This window comes from Onychomys torridus, chromosome 3 (genome assembly GCF_903995425.1).
Source record: "Onychomys torridus chromosome 3, mOncTor1.1, whole genome shotgun sequence".
Classification (NCBI taxonomy): domain Eukaryota; kingdom Metazoa; phylum Chordata; class Mammalia; order Rodentia; family Cricetidae; genus Onychomys; species Onychomys torridus.
In genome coordinates this window covers 130,317,062-130,340,445 of record NC_050445.1, presented here as the reverse complement: position 1 = coordinate 130,340,445, position 23,384 = coordinate 130,317,062, and the positions used below count along the sequence as shown (strand labels likewise).

Below are 23,384 nucleotides of genomic sequence, written 5' to 3'. Positions count from 1 at the left end.
AAGAATAACACTGTTTTTTTTTTTAACTATTTTATTACAGGGGCCTGGAGACATGACACTCTTTTTTTTTGTAAAAGTTTGCTTTTATTATTAGTTTTTTGTTAAGAAATTTTGCATTCATTTTACATACCAACCACAGATTTCCCTCTGATCCCTCCTCCTGCTAATGCCCCCAGCCTTGCCCCCCAACCCAACCCCCATTCCCTCCTCCACAATGATAAGGCCTCACATGGGGAGTCAGCAAAACCTGGTACACTCAGTTGAGGCAGATCAAAGGCCCTCCCCCTGCATTAAGGCTGTTCTAGGTGTCTCACCATAGGTAGTAGGCCCCAAAAAGCCATACTTGCTGCTCTTGCATAGGATTGAGGTTGAATTCCCAGAACACACATGGTCACTGAAAACCATTGGTAACTCAGTTCAGGGGTATCCATCACATTCTTCTGTGATGGCGGCCATGTCAGAGGGGCTGCAGTCAGCAATGAGCTGATAGGGAAACACAAGGGGAATTGTTTCCAGAATTCCCCCTGCTTCTGCTGTGCTTCCTCCTGCTTCCTGCTGCATTTGGTATGGTGAGATGAGTATGTTAAAGGATTCAACTATATCTATTATAGTATGATTTTTCATGGGAAAACTCCACTCTTCCCTGTGCAATCTACTTTCAGATCATAATGAAAATGATTTTTATAAGAGCAATGATGCTTTGTTAAATTTATGCTTTGATTAAGCTTCCTGAGTCACCCTAAAAGATAGAGGTGATTGGGATAGCTAGTGAAGATGATTAAGGAAATGGTTTAGGTTATTCTGCCTATTGATCCAATAAGAGGTATCTTTTTTTAAAAAAAAAAGGCAAAAATAGGCTAGAAGTCACCTTCTCTTTTGTTAGATATAAGATTTGCAGAGGATGTAAAATGAGAACAAGGGAGTTTTGTCCATTATAGATCCATGAATTCTGCCTATGGAAAGACAGAATAATGATAAAGGAAAACAATTACTTCCCTATACCTAAGGTCATGCTTGAGTTACTTGGTCATGTACCTTACAGAATTAATCACTAGCCCCAGTATGTGCCTTGAGTAAACAAAGTTGAGAAAGAAAATTTAGTGACTCTTTCTATGTAAAGAAAAAAAAATATGGTTAGCTAGACTACTTGAGTAAAGTTTTGTAAGAATCTGCTACACTGAAACCACAAACACCTGCCTGCCAGTACAAAAGGAACCAGGGGAAATATACTTGGCTTCCTTAAAACTTCGTTAACTAATTATAACACAATCATTGCTTTTGGGTGAAGATGTTATGGTGCTAAAATTAATACAAAGAAAAGTGTTTAACTACTTGTGGGCTTCTAAAAAAATCTATAAACATTTTAATTAATTTTTGAAAAATATGTAGCTTGTGATTATGAGGTAATCTTTTTCTTACATAGAAATCTTTGTCTTAGGAGGTCTAAAAGGGGTAAGAGAAAAATAAACAAGTAGATGGAGAACAACAGAAAAGACAAGAAGTTGAATAACTGGGTAGAAGATCAGAGAAAGAACAGAGTAAGAGAAGCAGAAAGAAAAAGATAAAATGAGGAATTAGATTTGCTCTTCAGATAAAGTCCCATGTGTCTGTCTATCTAGTAGTTCACTGATTCCTCATCTTCTCTCTATTTTTCTGACTTCCTCTGAGCTATTTCTCTTGGTAGTTCTGGTCTCCACAGGCACCGGGCACACACATAGTTCACAAATATACATGCATGCAGAACACTCACAAACATAAGCAAAAATAAGCTTTTAACAAGCTTCTGTTATATGTATTTGTATGTGTGTGTAGGTAATAAGTCAACTTGAGGGAGCCATGTCTCTCATTCTATCTTGTGAATCAAAGGATTTGAATCTAGGTCTTCAGGCTTGGTAGCACCAGTCCTTCTCAACAGAGGCATTTTAGTCACCCCATAGTGTTTCCTAAATGTGTATCACTGGTAGATTCATACATGACCAAACCTACAGATTTCAGTCTTGCGGAACCATTCAATAAGCCTAGCACCATTACTGGTTTAGAGTTATTATTTCCAATCATGCCATCATATCAAACCTTCTCTTCTGACATTAACTAATATTTCCCACTTTTCTTCTGTATGTACACTGCTTAGTGAAGCTGGTGACTTCAACAAAAATCTCTCCATACAATCCTGGAGAGTTAGTCAGAAGTTAAGAGCACTGGCCATTCTTCTAGAGGTCCTGAGTCCATCTATCAACACCTACATGGTGCCTCACAAGCATTTGTAACTGTAGTTCCAATATCCAAAACCCTCTTGGGCCTCCTTGGGCACTGCATGAATTTTGTACATAGTCATACATGCAAGGAAAATACCCAAAGACATAAAATAAAATAATAAAAATAAAATATCTGCTTCTTCCTTCAACTCTAGAATATGAATTAATATAATATGAATCGCTGAGTCACTCCAGGACTCTCAGGATTAATTTTCTCCAACAAGAAATCAGATAAGATTCTCTCCTCCATGTTCTTCCTCAGTTTTCCTCTATGATATATCATATTTAGAAAGGTTTAAGTGTAGTTTTGCTTGAGCTTGACTTTCTGACCTGAGGAGATGTAGGGAGGCCTTATGCAGTGAAGAGTTCATTAAACCCTCTCTCTTTTTGAATGGCTATGGTTCTACTAATGATTCATCATTGTATGTTTAGTGGCAAAAACATACACCATGATGATCAGTCACCAGGATATATATATATATATATAAAATCATTGGTAAAATTATTAAGGCCACTCCACGTAGTTAAAAGGGAGGTTTATTTTGTGGGGTAACTTACAAATGAAGGGATAGGTTGTAGGGTCTGGCAAAGGTATGGCACAGTCCGGCGGTGTTTTCTGGAGAACCATGCTTGGTCTGCCTCCAGTGTCCAGGGTCCCAGAACCAAGAGTGAGCTCTCCTCTCTATCCTGGGTCTTCAGCTTCCTCCCTCAGCCCCTCCTTGTGGGCGTAACCATTACTGAAGCCTCAATGGGGGTTGGAACTTCCAGGCCAATGCTGAGATGGCTACCCACTACTATATGTATATATACGTGTATATATATATGAAATTGTATTTCATACCAAGCTAATAGTCATGTAGATGGAAAAATATCTATTGAAAGGGATTGTGTGCATTCTTGTTCTCTAGAAGAATAGAACTGACAGAATGAATATTTATGGATTGGAGATTTAGGGCTGTTGAGATGGCTCAGTAGATACAGTACCTAGTGCTCACAAACCTTATGATTGGATATCCAGATTGCAGTGAGAAAAGAGAAGAGCCTCTCAAAACTTTTCCTTATGTTTAATGTGAAATAGGCCCTCAAAATTCACAAACAAAACAGATGTAAAATAAGGAACATATATAAGCAGAATATGGCTAACTGCTAATTCAAAGTCCACTCAGTAGGTTCCACTAGTTCTATGAACACTGCAGCTAAAAAGCTATACCCTTAAACGTAGTCAAGGACAGCAAGAGCATGGTCCTGGTCTCAGCTGGTCTTTGAGTTAAAAAACAGGTGAATGAGTAGATTGTTGGATTTACACAGGTAGAAAATTTGGTTACTGGAAGGCCATGTCTGGCTAGATAAATGGAGATTCCTCTTCTGTGTGGCATACACTGTGGGCTTATAGTCCATAAATAGCTGTCTTCACAGTGGGGAGCCAGGGAATACAATAAATGGTCAGTCCTTGGCGCTGGATGCCTTAGCATTTCTCATCTGATACTGAAGACTTCAAGGGTTCCTCCCCTGAGGACAGACCCAGCAGGTCCCAGGAGGATGTAAGGTATCAGCAAGGGAAGAAGTGAGTCAGGCATGATGGTAAGGAGAATCTTGCATCCTGACTGACTAGCAGCCAGAGCGTATCTTTATTTATACAGAATTCAGCAACTAGGTATAGGTTAATGTTGTTCCAAAACATCAATCATATCAATTTTATTGTTCGACCAAAACTTCAATCATATCACTTTGTGTTTCACTTTCTCCTGCATTTTTTAGTCATCATTGATAAACCATGACAGAAGAGTTATCTTTTACAATTATTTTCAATCCAATTCAATCATCACTGGTAAATTATCTTTTATAACTATTTTTACTCATCAGTCCCATAATCCAATTTTTAAGAATCTAGAGACATATGTCAGCCTGTTTTCAGGCTAGTAACTTTTGTGCCTCCAAGGGTGCATGACAAAAATAAAGGTCTTCAAGCCAGTCTGTGCAAATTGCCATATCCCAAGCAATATATTATTAATTCTTAATGATCAGAGTGCCCAATAAAAATCCTCAGGCCAATGCTGCTGTAATTATTATTCAAATTCTGTCATAGTACAATATTTACATTTTATATCTGTATAGAATTTATTTATATGTCTATTCCTAGCATTATTTTGTTCCTTAGGGGTCATAAGGCATTACAGTGGCTTCAAATGAGCTAGTTTTTCTATGAAAGGGAGGTTCTGATGCCTTATTCTTTTATCATCTTTCTATATCATTCTTTGCTCATCAATATAAGTCTCTGTGTAGGGCAGAGGTAACTTCAGCTAGTCTACGTTCCCATTTATGTCACTTAATTGCCTGAGTATATAGTGGGAAGAGGCTTGTAATCTGATGTGTGGCTAATTCCTCTAGCCCACTGTATCTTGTTGATCTTGTTCTTGAGTAAATACATGGATGGATGTTTCAAGAATATCTCATAGCATTATAAAGAGACCTCCAGCTTCTTTATGTGTATGACAAGTTCCAAGGTGTAAGGAAGACCTTCAAATAGATAGGGATATCTCCCAAAATCAGGAATGGCATAAATGATTCATAAGAAAATTTCCTTCAATTAATACCCACAAATTGCACAAATATTAAAAATCCCCTGAGTATGCAACAGGCAGAGATCAAACCCAAGTGGCTCAGATTTGCTGGAACTTGGTCAAGCTGCTGTGCTGGATTTATGACTTTTGCCACTCCCATCAGATGTGGCTCTGCCCATTGGAAGAGAACAGCTAGTCTCTAGCCTACTTTGGAAATCCAAAGAATCTGGATGTGATGTCAGTAAAGGATAGCTACAGCAGTAGCAATGGCAGGGGCAGAAACAAGGTAGATGGAGTCAGTGTCAAGACAAGAACGGGGTAGATGATGAACTCAACAGAAGGATGACAACAGAATAGATGATGGACTCAACAGATGAATGAGTGCAGGGTAGGTGATGGACTCAACAGATGAATGAGTGCAGGGTAGGTGATGAACTCAACAGAAGGATGAGTGCAGGGTAGGTGATGGACTCAAGGGCAAGATTAGGGCAGGGTAGATGATGAACTCAGGAGAAAGATTCAAGGGCATGGAGAACAACTAGCAAAAGCTTTTCACTCAGAATTTTTTTTTTAATCTGGCATACCAGCAGAGGATGTTTCCAAGATGTAGTGTGAGTCTTCCTACTACTGTTTGCCTACTCAAGAGAATCCCTCACAAGCATGCCTAGAAATTTACCATATCTGTAGATATCTCACCGCTATACACAGAGGCTTATCTGCTTGGGTTAGTGTAGATCCTGTCAAGTTTAAAATCACCAGTAACTATCATAGGAATTAATCATTGGATCTTAGGAGTCTTACAGAGACATGACTCTAAACAACTAGGCCAACATAATGCAACCTGTGCACAAATGTCTTGCTGTTTTTCTGGGCTGTACACATCACAGCATGATTTTTCCCACTGAATTTCTAGAGCTAGATAGTAATTGGTTTGAATTCTCTCTGCCATCCTGAAGAATATGAAAAGTCCCCATGACACTTCAGTGAGAATTCTGCCCTTCAGAACTGTGCTGTTTGTAGGGAAAGAAACCATGCTAACTGATGGAGCAGCCATGAGAACCTGATGCAACAGAATGGAAGATGTTCTGTACCTTAACAATCTTTAATCAGATCTCTCAGGTACATTGTAAAAATTTGGGCATGAGACATGGAAAAATTTTATAAGAGTAACTATCACCAAGATTTCAAAAAACTTTAGAAATTTGCTAGGTAAAGCTTGTTATTTGGGTATTAAGTGTCTCTAGTCAGCTCACACAGAAGCTGGATGGAGGAAAAGCAGTTGCTTTTTAACTTCTATTACAGAATGACATATTGAGTTTATAATATTGCAAAGGACAGTGAAGGAGGTAGCCAGAGTTATAGGAAGGTATGTACAAAAGGGCGAGAGGTAGTAGCAGAAGACATTTTTCCCATGACTCCCATCTCAAATGAAGTCAATTGGAGCTTGTGAAGGTTGGACTGACTTAAAAAGAGTTAAGACTGTTATGGGGCAGTGGCAGAGGGAATATATAAATTTTATACTATCATTCTATTTTTTCCTATTTTATTTTATAGGTTATGAGTCATTGGTGATGGAAGGCATATATTTAAAGCAGACAGAGCTGCATTCAAGTCTGAGCCCCATTGGCTTACCACCTATATGCTCTGATGACAGGTTCCCTCCTCCATGAAAAGCAGAACTCAAGATATCAAAGGGTGTCCTCCGTGTTTAGCCAGATGTTGTACTATAATATATATTTTGACTAAAAATACTCCTTTTAAACATTGATGCCATTTATTTAAAATGTTTGCTTTATTATAGCCAAATCTACCCCATTCATGACTTTGACACCTTTCTTTTGTTTGCTTGTTGTTGTTTTTCATTTTATTTTATGTGTTTGGGTATTTGTGTGTGTGTGTGTGTGTGTGTGTGTGTGTGTGTGTGTGTGTGTGTGTGCATATATGTCTCTTGTACCATAACCCTAAACATTAGCTTACAATACCACTAGAGTTCAGAAGAAGGCATCAGATCCCCTGGAACTGAAATGGCAGAGGTTTATGAGCCTCCTGTTGGATGCTTTGAATTGAAACCAGGTCTCTAGAAAAATAACTTGGATTCTAACCATTCAATGACTTCTCCAGTCTATCCTTTCTAATTTTTAAAGGCCTTTCTCATTCTGGAAGCTCATGTGTACATTCTACCCAAGGAGAGGAGGTGTGGTAGGGAACAGAGCTGTCTCTCAACAAGGTCTTTTGGTGGCCAGTCCCTGGAAGAGCCTCCAGTCAGGTTATCTGACTACTGGATTTAGGTTTGTTCCCTAGAGGGTCTGAGCTCATCTCAGCCAAGGGTAAATGCATCCTGGACCCTCTTCATTACTACACAACTCTAGGATGATGTCTAGTGTATAAGAAGTAGAAACAATTTTGTACTCCAGAGGGAAGGAGTTTAAAGGCAGGCACATGGAAATGAGGTGTGGTGTCAGGGGATGACCTGGAAAATCATGTTAGTTTTGCAGAAACATTGCCCAGGAGAAACTTGCCATCTATAATCAGATACAGGATGAGAGACAGTGGATACAGAGACCCATACCCAGAATGGGCACAGTACTGACTGAGACTACTAACTATCTGAAAGAGAAGAAGTCCCTGTGGAATGCTGGGGCACTCATTGAGGAAGAAATCACTATATATTTTTTTGCCATTGTAAACTTGGATAGTAACAAAAAGTCACAACAACAAAAGCCAATCCAAAGTTAAAGACCAGCATTTTACTTTCCTACCCATCCTCATGTTTAGGTCCTATATCTCCCCCTAGTGGACCTCTGAACTAAAACCCACTTAAATCACCAAAGCAGATTAGTAACTCTGAAAAACAAGAGCTGCAACCCAAACAGGTAAGTAATTTTGTCAAATGAAAAGGAATCCAGGCATGTTTCCCAAGAACACAGATGTATAGTCAGTGTCTGGGCAGGCACCAGCAGAGAGCACTTGTGGAAAGTCTGGGTGACAGTCAGAGCACACTGACATGTGAGGTATAGAATATTGTCAGGAAACACTAGGTCCAAGCCAATGTAACCAGAATTGGAGCCAAGTCTCACAATAGGCTGTCCATTCCAGGAAAGAAACAGTAGAAACTGGTAAGTGAAGTAAGCAAGTGATAAAGTTGGTCCTTCCTTAGAGGACTGAGAATATACTTTTGATTGCTGGCTAAGTATTATCTATTTGCAAGCACTAGCCAAAAGGGGGAGCTATAAAACCATGTCTTTCAACAGATACACTGTTTCTCTACATCTGCCCAACACCCCGTGCCACATGACCACATGATCCTCTATCCCTCCAGTTCTTATTTGAACTTCTTCAACAGCTTAAGAAGATACAAATGAGCAAAATCTCACACAGTGGGGAACTGTTTTTTATATAAATACTTTAGCCCAAGGGCAGTGCCATTTATAGGTAGCCAAGGTCAGCAAGACCATGAGCCTGGCCTTCGCTAGTCTCAGTAGTCATACTCTCTACAATAACATAATATCTGGCCATCAGACTCAAATCAGCAGGCTAGAACATCAGGCAGGTTTTCCTATTGAGATTTTGCACAGGCTTCAGATGTCACTTTCAAGAGAAAGTTATTGGGATTTATTGTGAATGATCTTTTATCTCACAGTAAACAGTGTGCTTTTTCATACATAATATATATATATATATATATATATATATATAGAGAGAGAGAGAGAGAGAGAGAGAGAGACAGAGAGAGAGAGAGAGACAGAGAGAGAGACAGAGACAGAGAGACAGAGAGAGACAGAGAGAGACAGAGAGACAGAGAGACAGAGACAGAGACAGAGAGACAGAGAGACAGAGACAGAGAGACAGAGAGACAGAGACAGAGAGAGAAAGTGACTGGCAGAAGTTAGGATAGAGACCAGCCTCCAGAGGAGGCTAAATCTAGAATGGCTGATTCTGTCTCAGTAAAAGAAGATTCTTCTCCCGCATGATACCAAGATCCTCAAACTCATTACAACTGGAACAGGAAGATCAAAGTTCCTGTCTCCTTCATAGGAATGATGGGAATGGCAAATGGACTGAACAAGTATTTTAATTAAATATTTAGATGGTAAAGTCCATATAGAGAATAATACAGGAAGAAGCAGTTAAAGTGGCATTCCTAGTGATATGCAAGTTCATGGAGTCCCAGGAAGATGCACAATCTGCCAACTTGTGCTTTCTGAATTTCTTGATAACTTCTCATCTTAGAGCTTCTGAAAATGACAGGCACAACATCCCTAGGATTTTTCTTAGGGGTTGCATATGTTGTACTTCTGCAGCATCTTGATCTTTTTCCCAGAAATGCTTTCATCTTGAACTATCCTTTGAGTGGGAAAGCCCATGGTTGCCTATTAACAAGATGTAGCCAAGTACCCACCACCTGCGTGCTCTGGAAGACTTAGGCTAGGGGTTCTCATACCCCAGCTCTCAGGAGATCGGTGACAGGCACCCACTGAGTGTGCCTATCATATAATACATTTTTACATTTGCATAGATCCATACCATTATCAATATTCAAGATCAAAGAAATGGACTCTCTCTCTTTCTGTGTGTGTATTGCAGTATGTGATCAATGTCTATGTCAAATTGATAGTGTTTATGAAGTCCTCATGTTGATCAATATTTATGATCCGTGGTTGGGTCTAGAGAACAGATAGACCCATCAGTTCAGCTTTCATGAAGATCCAAAAGAAGAACTCCTTCCATTGATGCCAGCAGAATCAGGGATCCATTTCTAAGCCTATTACCCCCTGGACGTGCTCCCTGACATCTAGTGCCCATGACTACTTCAGAAATGGTGAATGCAGGGCAGATTTCATTCTCACCACTAGAAACCTTAAGAGTTGTCAAATTATTATTGTCAACATTATTACCAAGTTTATCACCCGAGCCCCTGCATGGTGCTCTCAACTGGAAAAAAGAATCTCTCATGTGATAGGTAAGATAGAGTCTTTGCCTCAGTAACTGTTTCCTTCTACTCATTCCTGAATCTCATTTAGTTGTTTTAAGTTCATGATTCTGCATAATTGTGAAGGAGTTCACAATTAAGTAGAAGAGCCTGTCCTAAGACTGCCACACAAACACCATGGCCAGTAGGTGGCACCCTGTCATGTGCCGTGCTTTACTTTGTACAGGACTTTCTGCATCATTGAAACAGTTTCCAACAGGAATGGATGTACATTACCGGGCAAATAGATGTTTCAGTGTAGTGTGTGGGGTTGTGGCTCCTGTGTTCTCCCTGACAGGTTAAATGTTCTTCCTTGTTGGTTAATTCACCTTGACCCAATATGTCTATTGTTTTGCCAGACTCCAGGTTCAGTACTTAGATGCTTTTGTTCCAGCTCTTCTCTGTTTGATCCAAAACTTTTCTTGAACTCATCCACTGTCCAAACGTCCTCTTCTGGTCACTGCCTTCTAATCAGGCTTTCTGGATTTTTACTGTGGGTGCTGTGGGATGTTCTGTATGTCAAATGTGTTGCTCTGATTGGTTAAAATAAATAAAGTGCTGATTGGCCAGTAGCCAGGCAGGAAGTATAGGCAGGACAAGGAGGGAGGAGAATTCTGGGAAGTGGAAGGCGAAGGAGAGAGATAGGCCAGCCACTGCCATGACAAGATGTAAGGTACTGGTAAGCCACGAGCCACGTGGCAAAGTATAGACTAATAGAGATGGGTTAATTTAAGATAGAAGAAGTAGATAACAAGAAGCCTGCCACGGCCATACAGTTTGTAAGCCATATAAGTTTCTATGTGTTTACTTGGTTGGTTCTGAGCATCTATGGGCCTGGTGGGTGACAGAATCTATTTGTCCTGACTGTGGGCCAGGCAGGAAAACTCTAACTACATGTGGGCATTTATTTCATAGCTGCAATCTTCCCTGATTATCATTCTCACTTGACAATCACATCTTACTAATTTTTCCCACTTAGGCACTGTTGGAGGAGTAGTCCATGGTGCTATCTGCCTCTGTCTTCAACCACTCTTATTTACTAAGCTTAATTACTCATGATCATGTTACACTCATGTTTTCATTCTTATCTTTCCTGGGCCCACATTCCTGTTGCACAAATAGTCATTACATTTCTGTGGGTCTACCAAGAGAGGTAGACTTTTCTAAACAATGAACAATTTTAAATATTAACATTCAGCATTTAATTTCTTTTGCTTTTTGCTGACTAGTACCTGAGAGAGCAGAGGAATACCAAAAATGTTGTTAAAATACAGTTTACCAATCTCAATTCGGGGGACACTTAAAACCAGTCTTTATATGAAAAACACATATATTCCATAGAGTTTTCATGATTCTGGAGTCCATAAATAATCAACAATATTGAAAGAAATACAGTAGGTAGCAAACAAAAGACATAAAATAGAGAGGTCCATCTTTAGCTAATCCTAAAATGGGCTATCTAATGGGCTATTTCCTCATCTTTCAGACCAAATAATTTCACTTTATTACTCTAGTGAAAACAAATTTCTTTCATATTTTTGTTATTGATGTCATTCTTGTTGTGATGCTGTTTTGATTGTTGTTTGGTCTGCATCCATAATGTTTCTCACTTCATCACACCTCCATACTAATTATGAAAGACAATTTTGGTGAAAGATCAACCTGCTCTCCAACCAATAATACTCAACAGACATCAAGAATCTCATCATCTAACATTCTGCTTTGACCCTATCACCTCTAATTTGTTTTATTTTATTTTCAGTTTTCATGTATGAATGTTTTGCCTGCATGGATGCTAGTGCATCAAGTGCATGCCTGGTGCTCTTGGAAGTCATAAGAGGGTGGCAAATTCTCTGCAATTAGAATTATAGATGGTTGTTAACCACATTTGGGAGCTGGAAACTAAATCAGTTCCTCTGTTAAAGTAACAAGAGCCTTTAACTACTGAACTGTCTATTCAGCCCAATAATTTTTGCTGTTCGAGAACCTTAAATGGTTTATTTTCATTTCCAGAAAGATTTTTTAATTTACATATGAAAAGGACGAACTATTTGATATTCACACCATATTTGAGGATACTGAAAATATAACTGCTGCTCTGGATTTTCCTTCGCCAGTCTTGCTCCTTTAAACCTATACTAGAGCTTAGTCACTCAGAGCAGCAAGAGGAAAAAGAACAAAGAACTTCACCTACAGGTCAGAGAAAAAGCAAAATCTACAGGTTCTCCTGGGGCCTTCAAGCAGGGATTTCAAGATGTTCAGATCAGGATCCCATTTGCCCACAGTCACATAATTTCCCTGGCTCCACTGGAGGTACTGGTGTAGTCCAGCTTCTCAGCTTTTGAAGAGCTGTGTGTGAGCCATTCTGTGGCTGACAGTGAAAAAAGCACATTCTAGTGACCTATTAAACCCCCTTTCCTTTGCTTAACATAGCCTCATATCCACAGATATCCCTTGTGTATTTCCATGGAGCACAATCTCCTCATCTGTATATGGTATGTGCATTGTAGAAGACATGGGGTTTTAACAACTGTTTGATCTTTAGGTCACTTAGTCTTCCCTCTGCTCATTTGCTCTATGGTCATACAATCTACAGCAAAATGAGTTCTAAAGAAACACATAGGGAAGTGTGGGTGATTGGGGACAGAGCTGTTTCTTTCCCTTTCCTCAATTCACAAAAAAGCTATACAATATATTTGGATTGTAGTAGCTTAGATATGTGAATACAAATTTGGGGGTATGGAAGTAACAGGAACTATATTTGCTTTCCAAAAGAACTCAATGTTTGCTACTTATTTGAAGAATTAGAAATTACCAGTCACTGAATATGTTTGTTACACCAACTGATTAAAAATGTTTTATTTGAGAGGGAGGGGAGGGTTCATCTAACCTGGAATTTTCCCCCTTTTCTTCTGCTTAAAACTATTTCTAATCGCTCTATTACATGTTATTTAATATATAAATTATATTGCTATGCATAAAATAAAGTATGCTTTTAAAGGCATAAGAAGAGAAGGAAATGAAAAAGAATTGTGTGCATTTAAGGTATTTAAGGATCATAAGACTTTCACAGCTATGAGTAACTGCATGGTAGAGAAAGGGCCTCTAATTATGCTAATGCTTAGGGTCAAAACTGGATAGAGAATAGGAGCAACTGTCTGAGTGACCTTGTAAACTTCAGCCCCAGATGTGTTTAGCTTCAAGAAGAGCTAGGAGTGTACCTCTAGCTCCTTACCTGGGAAGCAGTGGTCTAGAACTTTGTTTGGTGATGTAATGCTGCAGAGCAGTCATGAATGCAGTAAGTTACATCTGTTGTTTAGAGATGACAATTCAGTGATTGTAGGTCCTGCTCTTAATATGTCACAATTGTGTATTTTGTGTTGTTGCTTTTGTGGCATCTCTTATAATTCATAAGAGAAAACATTCCTTGTCCAAAAAAAAAAAATCTATGCATCTCTCACCTTAGTTCCAAGACTGGCAGAGTCATCAGGACCTTATTAAATTACTTAGCCAAATCAGCACTGCAGCAGTAACAGGCATCACATGATTTGAATTATTGGAAACACATCCACTGTTATATGACTTCTTAATAGGCAGGCCACACACTATAATACTCAATCCCAGTCTGGACATAGGATAGCCATGATGTTTCCAGTTCAGCTTCTGGGGCTGCATTGCTCTGGCTCGCAGGAGGGGAGAGCAGCAATATCAGGACCAGACTCAGCTGTGTATCTGGTACTTCAGAAAAGTTCTGTTTTAATATGATTAACACTGTATATTTGATGTGTGTCTCTAATCTTAGGCATGAGATGTGACATCAAAATGACCAAGTCTCCCTCCATACACTCTGTCTATCTGTGGGAGAGAGTCAACCATCACCTGCAGGGCAAGTCAGAGAATTAGCTATTCCTTAGCCTGCTATCATCAAAAACTGAGAGAAGCCCCTAAACTCCTGATGTATTCTGCAAACAGATTACAATCTGGCATAACATCAAGATTCTGTGCAGTGGAACTGGCACAGGTTTGACTCTTATGGTCAGCAGCCTGCAGCCTAAAGGTGTTGTCAGTAATAACTGACAACAGTATAGCAACTGGTCCCACAATGATACAAGTCATAACACAAATGACCCAGAGGCTCAGAAGTGTGGGACTGTCTTATTCACAGCTGTTCTTCCTGCTTTCTCCAACTGCTGACAGAATGTCTCAGATGCATTCAGAGTTTGAAAGACTCTGAAAGGTTTTGGAAGAAGACCAGGAGACTGCTTTGTACTGTAGATTTTTCTCATATGCCTCAGCAGCACAGACATGATTGAGTCTCTCTAGATTTCATGAACTATAGAGGTCATTGTACCTGAGGCATCTAAGTGACAGCCTCTGTTGTATTTGTATAGAAAAATAAGTGTCATTGTAGATGTCCCAAACACAGATTGTTCTAAAAAAAATAATTGGAGTCTATAATAGAGCTATTGACTGACTTTGGAGAAGTGGAAAATAGTCATAAGGAAGCTTGATACTAAAGACAAAGGATATTCTGGTGTTCATTTAGAAACCAGATTTCAGCTGACAATCAATCAAAGCTAGGCTGTCTAAGGAGATGGTACCAAGATCTGTTTCCATAGCCTGGTATTACAGTACTGGTGCTCCCAGCTGCTTCTAGCTTTACTCTGCTCTTTATGTAGCCCTCACTTTATTCATGCACATGCCTGTAGGTGCTAGTGGATTTTACAACCTTATATTCTACATTATAGATCTTACACATAAATCCACAATGAAAGAAATATATGAGCAATCACAGAAGATAAAGGGGTTATTTGTCAAATTGAGTATACATGTCACAAGCAGTATTTTGATAGAGATGATTATTAGAAATAAAAATAAAGGACAGATGAAATGGTTCAGGGCCTGCAAGATTTCTACTGTGTGTCCAAAGTGCACGTAGTTTGCTGGCTACATATGGTCTTGCTCCAGAAACCAATGAGAGACCCTGTCCCAGGAGAACAGCGTAGAAAATGATAGATTAAGACATCTGACATTCTCCTCACATTGTCTCTGTGCACGGGATGATGAATACACACTCATACACACATTTATATACACTCATATTCAAAAGAAATAAAGAAAGAAAAGTAAAAATAACACTATGGCTTTAAGATAAATTCCTAACAGAAAGACATTTTCAAATCAGAGTAGAAGGTTTGCTCATTGTTTGATCATTTATTAAAAGGTTGTTAAATTTCAATGAAATTACTCTTTTGCAGATAATCATTCCAAACATGAGCTCATGATTGCAAAAACATTGTTATGCCCAGTTTACAACATTTCAGGGCATCCCTTCCTATTTTCTTATTTTTACATTTCTTCTTCCCCATTTCCATCATAGTTTCTGAACCTCAGTTGTAGGAGATTAATTTATCTGTACCATTTCAGCCTAAGCACCCAGTTTCTGATTCTTATCATCATTCTGACTAGTCATGCATTTCAACATTGACTTCTATTCAATAACAAAGGAGCTTTACTGATCAAAATAGAAAAGAAACAGACAAAACCAGATACCTGGAAAATTGTATGTTCACATGTACAAAGTCCTTGCCCTTATCAGAGGGTCTTCAAGTTTTATAAAATGATATCCCATTGTAGAATGTGTTTTTTATTATTATTATGTGTTTTAATTTTATACATCAGCCATGGGTTCCCCTGTCCTCCCCCCTCCCGCCCGCACCCCCACCTTCCCCCCAGCCCCTCCCCTCCATTCCCATGTCCTCCAGGACCAAGACACCCCTGGGGATTCATTTAAACTTGGTGGATTCAGTACAGGCAGGTCCTGTCCCCTCCTTCCAGGCTTAGCATGTGTTCCTGTGTGAGCCCAAGGTTCCAAACAGCCAGCTCATGCACTAAGGACAGGTCCTGGTCCCACAGACTGGGTGCCTCCCAAACAGTTCAAGCTATTCAATTGTCTCACTTATCCAGAGGGCCTGATCTAGTTGGGGGCTCCACAGGCATTGATTCATAATTCATGTGCTTCCACTCGATTGGCTATTTGTCCCTGTGCTTTTTGCAGTCTTGGATTCAACAATTCACGCTCTTACAGTCCCTCCTCTTTCTCGACAGGTGGACACCTGGAGCTCCACCTGGGGCCTGGCTGAGGATCTCTGCATCCACTTCCATCAGTTATTGGATGAGAGTTCCAAGACGACTGTTAGGGTGTTTAGACATCTGATCACCAGACTAGGTCAGATCAGGCTTTCCCTTGACCATTGCCAGCAGTCTAAAGGGGATATATCATTGTGGATTTTTGAGGACCTCTTGAGCACTCTGCCTATTCCTATTCTCATGTGGTCTTCATTTATCATGGTCTGTTATTCCTTGTTCTACCTTTCTGTTCTTGATCCAGCTGGGATCTCCTGCTCCCCTAAGCTTTCTTTCCCTCAAATCTTGTCCTTCATTACTCCCACTGTCATCCAGGTTGTTCATGTAGATCTCATCCATTTCTCTGGCATTGGGTGATCCCTGAGTCTTTCCTAGGGTCCCATTTTCTAGGTAGCCTCTCTGGAGTTGTGATTAGCAGTCGGTCATCTTTGTTTTACATCTAGTATCCTCCTATGAGTGAGTACATACCATGTTTGTCCTTCTGAGTCTGGGTTACCTCATTCAGGATGATTTTTCTAGATCCATCCATTTTCCTGCAAACCTCATGATGTCATTATTTTTCTCTGCTGAGTAGTACTCCATTGTGTATATGTAGAGAATGTTTGTTTTGTACAACTTCATTAGAAGTTACTTAGTCCATACCAACTTGATTTCTTCATACTTCATGTCCTGTGTCCAAAGTGTGTGTTGTATTCATCAGTAGAATCTTACCATCAAATTCTGTTTGGAATCTAATAGCAATAGCAATATCCTGTATTGTTTTAAAGGTCTCTATGTCAGATCATTTTACTTAGAAGACAGATTCTGTCAGGAACATACATAGCAGGATGAGAAGCTCTGGAGGCCCCTCTGTCACCTTCTATATGAAGCAATCTCAGGAAATAATTTTCTCCAATCCACTCTTGGTATCCTTCAAGGCAAGAAGCAGAAAGCACAGAACTAAGAATGTAATGCCACATTGCTGACCACTTGATATTGTATAACTACTTGGTGAGTCTACTCCAGGTTAGACCATTAACCAGAGTTCTTTGCCTATGATGGATTTGCTTCAAAATTTTCCACATCTACGTTTGTATGTCCATTGGTGTCCTCCTTGTTTAAGCCTTGTTAGGCAGCTGAAATTAGATCTCATGGACTCAGACCCCCTGACATTGCTAGAAGACAATATCTCACAGCAAACTCCCTATTCCTCTGGCTTTTTCAACATTCCCATTGTCTCTACTTCAATGATTCCTGAGCCATGTGTAGGGACTGTATTGTAGATGAGTCATCTGGAACTGAGAAACATATGATCTCCTGATTTCTGCACTTTGATCAGTTATTTCTATGAGTGTCTCTGTCTTTTACAAATATAAGTTTCATTTTATATAGGGAACATTTTATGGAGTGAGGAGGTTGTGTTTACATATTTGGGAATAAAATCTATTAAACAATGATAGGCAGGTATCTGAGAAAGCAAGTAGAGTACATGGGAGTATTTAGAAGGAGGCAAAGGAAGTGGGAAAATTATTTGATTATATTATTATTTCAAAAAATGATTATAAGAGATCCCAAACTAATTCTTAAATTTGGTTCAAGATCAATGGGCTGACAAAATTACCAATAAAATAAAAAGATCCATATTTCAATATGAAAGATTCATGATGATTGTAGAGCCATAATCTTCTCTTCACAATTTGTCTCTCATTTGGGAATCCAAGTATAGCAACCCTTGGAGGTGGGGCATCTCAGGGAGGACTATAAAGAACAAGGTCAGTTGGAGTTGAAATGATACTGACATTCATCAGAGACCTGTTTTCATTCTTTTTCATGTGACAAAAGACTGCCCAGACAGCTATGGAATAAAACAGTAAAGCCAACAAGATGCATGTCGTCTCCCTCATCCTAGCTACTGGGAATTGAGTGCCCCTGAATGCCAGGATGTCATATGGTTTAAACAGATTATCCACAAGGCTGTACTTCTTTATGCTATGTACTCCTCTTGTCATCCATCCTAATATCTTAGAATGAAGATGCTATGCAATCTATGACAATTCAGATGCCATTTTCTATAGAAGTCATCAACATTTATCCAACTACAGCCTGTGTCTTGCTGTCCTTTGTGGAATTTCATGGTCTTCACTTAAAGTGTTACTATATTAATTGGTTTAGCTGAGTAGCTTTTTCCTTAATAAGGTCCCCCAAATATTGCATTTTCAACAGAAACTTGATTTCTCATGCAAATATTTGCCTTTTACTACAATGTGATGTGTGGCATCAGTCTTCTCCCTTGATGTTGAACAGCAACATCTAAAACTCACATGTCGGCATTAGATCACAAGAAGAAACACCAACATCCATAGTGTGTCAATCTTTGAAAACTATATAAGACATTCAAAATTTTGTTATATTAACGATTTGTATGGAAAGTCTTGGTCCCTTTGTTGCCATAATTAAAATCTATATCATTTCAGCTGGTTGTAACCTCATGATAAGAAAGGGAGTACATAATATCTAAGAATATATAGACTTAGTAAGCTCATAAGAACTTGTACACTTAAAGCCATTTTCCAGATGTATTTAACACTCAATGATGTATCTAAAATTCATGAAGGCATTAATTGGAGTATGTGTGTCTGTGTGCAATTGTGTGGACATTATTCTTCCTTATGTCTCTGTTCACTTGGAGGAAAGAACAGTCCCATTCTGGAGTTTTCAACAAAAGCATTTTTATTTCTAAGGACACTAGTATTTGGCACTGATCACTGTGAATGCATCTTCACCTCTGAATTCCAAAATGGACAATATTCAACACTGTCTTCATTTGGCCATCTTACCAGAAGAGAGCACCACTTACACATATCTATCCAGTAATAGCACCAGCCTTATAGCTAAAATCATTGTCACACTAAAAAACCAGAAGTTCCTAGGTTCTTGGTCCACTTGGCTCCAAGGAAGATCTTCAAGTCTTTGTTTACTTTGCTTATAGTCGTCTTGGCACTGATCATACATACCCACAGTTAACCTACTGATCCTGGAGATCCAGCAAGTCCAGGGCCTTCCCTAGAGGGAAACAAGCCTCTCCCAGAACTCTTCCATCTAGCAACAATCTTCTCTGACTCAGCAACATCCCTTTCCTCTGGCAACGTGTTCTATCCATAGTACCAAATCTGACAGAAGGGAAATGAGTTAACATGAAAGTCAAGATTGGATGTCCCATAGGATGGAAATATAGCTTAGCAGTTGAGAACACTTATTTGTCTTTCAGAAGTCCTGTGTTTAATTGTCAACACTCACATGGGGGTTCACATGTGGGACTTCAGTTCCAGGGCATCTGAAGGCTTCTTCTGGCTTCCTTGGGTACCAAACGTTAAAGAGATAGACACATATACATGCCAATAAAACACTCATGCACACAGAATAAAATAAATAAACATAAACAAAATAAAAGAAAACATTGGGTGCTCTTCATTCTCAGTAGGGTCAAGATGATTATTATTCTGATATTGAGGGTCCTTGAGGACCAAACTCTAATTTCAGGAATGACTAGATGGAGATATCCTATCCTTTATTTATAATGATTTATAATATTTATAATTTATTTATAATGCACATTGAGTGATTTGTTTGATAGTTTAATATAATACAACTGATGGTTTAGTGTTCTTACTAGTGAAATATAAAACCCATGTGCACAAGAATAATGGACATTCTTTTATTTTTCAGGAACAAGAATAAGACTAGCAACTAAGTACTAAAAACAAAACATGAAAGAAAAGGATATGGGTTATTTTGAAAGAAGAGTAGCCATTTACTTAGAACTGAGTGTTCAAAAAAGCAAACATTACAATTGATTTGAATTCAACAATTCCTAGATCAGTATCTCCCAATGTGTGCATCTATTCACAAATTCCCTCAGTTGCTTTTTCATAACCCTTGATACACAGTGGAAGAAACATTTTATGAAGAGGGGAATAAGAGATCTATTCTTAACAATCTAGAGAGATCTCCATGTTCTCTCATAAATTCTGTTTAATTTAATAGTTACTAGGGACAGAACTGAAATTTGCCATAAGATAAAGTAAAACTGTTGATCAAACTCATACATGAATCCGCAGACTCAGGAGTTGTCAGTCTTTAATTAAATCATAATTTATTTGAAAACTGTGCTCAAATATTCCCAGAATATAATATGACATAAACTAAACAGTATCAACCCCTGTTCATGTTGAACAGGGATGAGTACTCTGATGAGTACATCTTTGTGAACTTTCATTCCCAGGATTCTCTTAAATATACTTCATGAGGTAGATGCCTGTACAAATGTTAGTCGCTACAAAATCAGTGCCTATATTTCCATCCATTTCAGTAGCAGTGTCTTTTTCCTACTCTCTTGGGAATGGCATTACTGCTTGACAATTGCAGAAATGTCTCTGAACACACCTTGGTTCTAGATCATGCATTGGATAGAAGTTTTATAAATGCTTTGGGGTATATTCATCTGATTAGATTGGAATGGGTGAAGAAGTTCTCAGCTGAGCAGTTTCCAGGAAAACAGGGAAACACATAATGTCTCTAAATGTTCTCAGAATAAATTATAAACTTTCACCCTCAACACATCTTTATCATGGGAGAAATATGTCTCAAACTGCTTAGTAGAATTTGCCTTGCTTATAGGATCAAATTAAGCCAGGCTTCACAAATATACATGGGCAATACTCTGGGTCAGAACTATTCATCACAAAAAAAAGGGAAAGAAAAACACAGAAGTGTCCTTCCTTATCAGTGTTATATGTATAAATATAGGAACACTGTTCTGGATTACCCAGGTTTGCCCTAAATAAGACTACAGGAGTGTATAAGCCAACAACTGCCTAGGCCATATCTTGTTATTTGCATATTTCAACCTCAGAAACCACAAATGATTCGTAGTTGTTTTAAAGTAATGTACATTTCAGAAGAGCAGTAATTAGTCTGCAACTGAGATGGAAAACACAATGGACTTTCAGTTGAAGATTTTCAGCCTTGTGCTACTCAGTGTCACAGGTAAGACAGGCTCTGAGTTCAGAATCCAGTATTATTTCCCCTGGAGTAGTCTGAGTCTAAGATAAACTACTTTTCATTGTGTCTCTTCTGAATGATGGATGGTATCAAGTTATTTGTGTATCTCTATGTCTACTAGCCTTTCTCTCCTTTCTTCCATTTCCTGACCATAGTGTCCAGTGGAGAAATTGTGCTCACCCAGTCTCCAGCATCCATGGCTGCATCTCAAGGGGAGAAGGTCACCATCACCTGCAGTGCCAGCTCAAGTGTAAGCAATAGTAGATTGCACTGGTACCAACAGAAGCTGGGAGTCTCTCCCAAACTCCTGATTTATAGCACATCCACCCTGGCTTCTGGAGTCCCAGCTCGATTCAGTGGCAGTGGGTCTGGGACCTCTTACTCTCTCACAATCAGCAGTTTTGAAACTGAAGATGCTGCCACTTACTACTGTCAGCAGGAAAATAGTTACCCATCCACACTGTGATACAGACTGGAACAAAAACACTTTACTTCGCTAGAGCCCAGCTGCTTCCTCCTAAAATGAAATATGGCCAAGGGTTTTAGTGATATGTGTCAGAATGTCTCAGATATATAAACCATACATATATTTCCTACTTTTAATATTTCTTATATTGAAATTTTTTATGCAACTCTGTTAGATTTTTTTACCTCTATCAATTTTATGGGTTGGTTTTCATGATGAAAAACTTTCTCCTAGAAATGTGCCTTGGATGCCATGGCTACAGAGGGTTAGGTTGGGATAAGTGTGGGAAAAGTGTGCTTATAAGTGTTGCAGTGGCCTTGGCTTCTGAGCATGTGAGCCTTGTTCACCTGCTGGGGTACTGGGCTTCTCAGACTGGTGGATTTTCCTGCCTTTTTGAGTAAGGCAGGCTTGGGATAGGGACATCAGAATATAACCAGCAGTGTGATTAGGTTACCTTAATGATTTTTCATGGATATGGATAAATGGAATTTGTTTGGTCTCTTGGGGAGAGTGAATGATTTTTTATAAGAGAGTCAGCAAAGGCAGGTCAATAAGCTTCTTCTGTAGAGAACTCATGAATACAGCATTAGAGTGGAGACTACTGTAGGTCTCACTTGTTCTAACAGCCATAGGAAATCCCTTGTTTACCAGTTGGTTTCAAATAGTGGCATGCAGTAATCCACACAGAATGCTTAATGTATTCTTTACAATGCCATTTGCATCTTTGGATAACCTAATGTCTCCAGTGCTGCCCTTAAGTAATACAGTTGGACACTATTTCTTTATCCTCTAAAAAGCTTCTGCACAGCAAAAGGAACAGTCAATTGATTGAAGTTCAGTCTACAGAATGGGAGAAAGTCTTTGCCAACTGTACATATGACAAGACATTGATATTTAAAACATATAAAAACTCAAAAGTCATAAAACAAATAGCCCAATTAACAAGAGTTATAGATATAAAGGAGCCACATAGAAACTTACTATATTATAAATGGAACAAAAATATAATTTATTAAAGTAAAATATGGTTATACTCCATATGACTAGAAATAGCTATTCCCAGAACTGTATTATTAAACACGTCCCCAGTAACAGGGGTGAATATATCATTAGTTGTTGGTCAAGGATGATCCAGAAATTGCACAACAGTTAGAGTAGCCTGTCATTTGTCTTGTTTACTCACAAGTACTGGATGATAAGACAATATTTCTTAAGACACAATGTATTTCAGATGCACAATAGAGAAATCAAGGTAGAAGTGAACTAGATGTTTCTCTCCTGATTGGGTAGATTTCACAGTTGTTGAAGATACTGTCATGTTTTCTGGGGCAAGGAAAGTACTGATGGCCTTACATTTTCAGTAATCCTACATCTACTAGCTAAAAAATGACAAGAAAGACATGCCCATCTGCACAACAGCGGCAATATTGTTAGGTAATCAGATGTTTTTTATAGGATTTGAGAATCATTGCAGAGGAGGGAATCCATGCCTACTACTCTAAATGGAAGTTAAAAAAATTCTCACATGGAGATAGGTCACAGACTCTAAGGGGTAAATGAATACTCTTATCTTTTATTCAGGTGAGTTTGTTGTGGGAATCCTTATGGAATAAGTCCTCAAAAACCATTGAGAGTGGAAGAGAGGAGATGTCACTTAGGGGCCAAAGCCAGGATGTCTTCTGAAAGACTTTGATTCTACCACTAGTTTACATTCTCATGTTATACTCTAACATAGGGGTTTTCAACCTGTGAGGCCTAATCCCTTTGTTGATCAAATGACCCTTTCATCAGGGTCTGCTAAGACCATCTGCATATTAGGTATTTACATTACAATCCATAACAGCAGCAAAATTACAATCATGAAGTAGCAAGAAAAAGAATTTTATGGTTGGGGGTCACCAGAGCATGTGTAACTGTTTTAAAGGATCACAGTACTTGGAAGTTTG

General features: G+C 38.9%; 1 gene segment (V, D, J or C); it reads left to right on the top strand.

Annotated features, from left to right (window-relative positions):
* Window positions 1-20,908: 20,908 nt before the first annotated feature.
* On the top strand, window positions 20,909-21,438 carry LOC118580226. The segment is given in 2 exon segments: window positions 20,909-20,957; window positions 21,128-21,438. Coding segments are annotated over 2 exon segments (360 nt in total).
* Window positions 21,439-23,384: the final 1,946 nt, after the last annotated feature.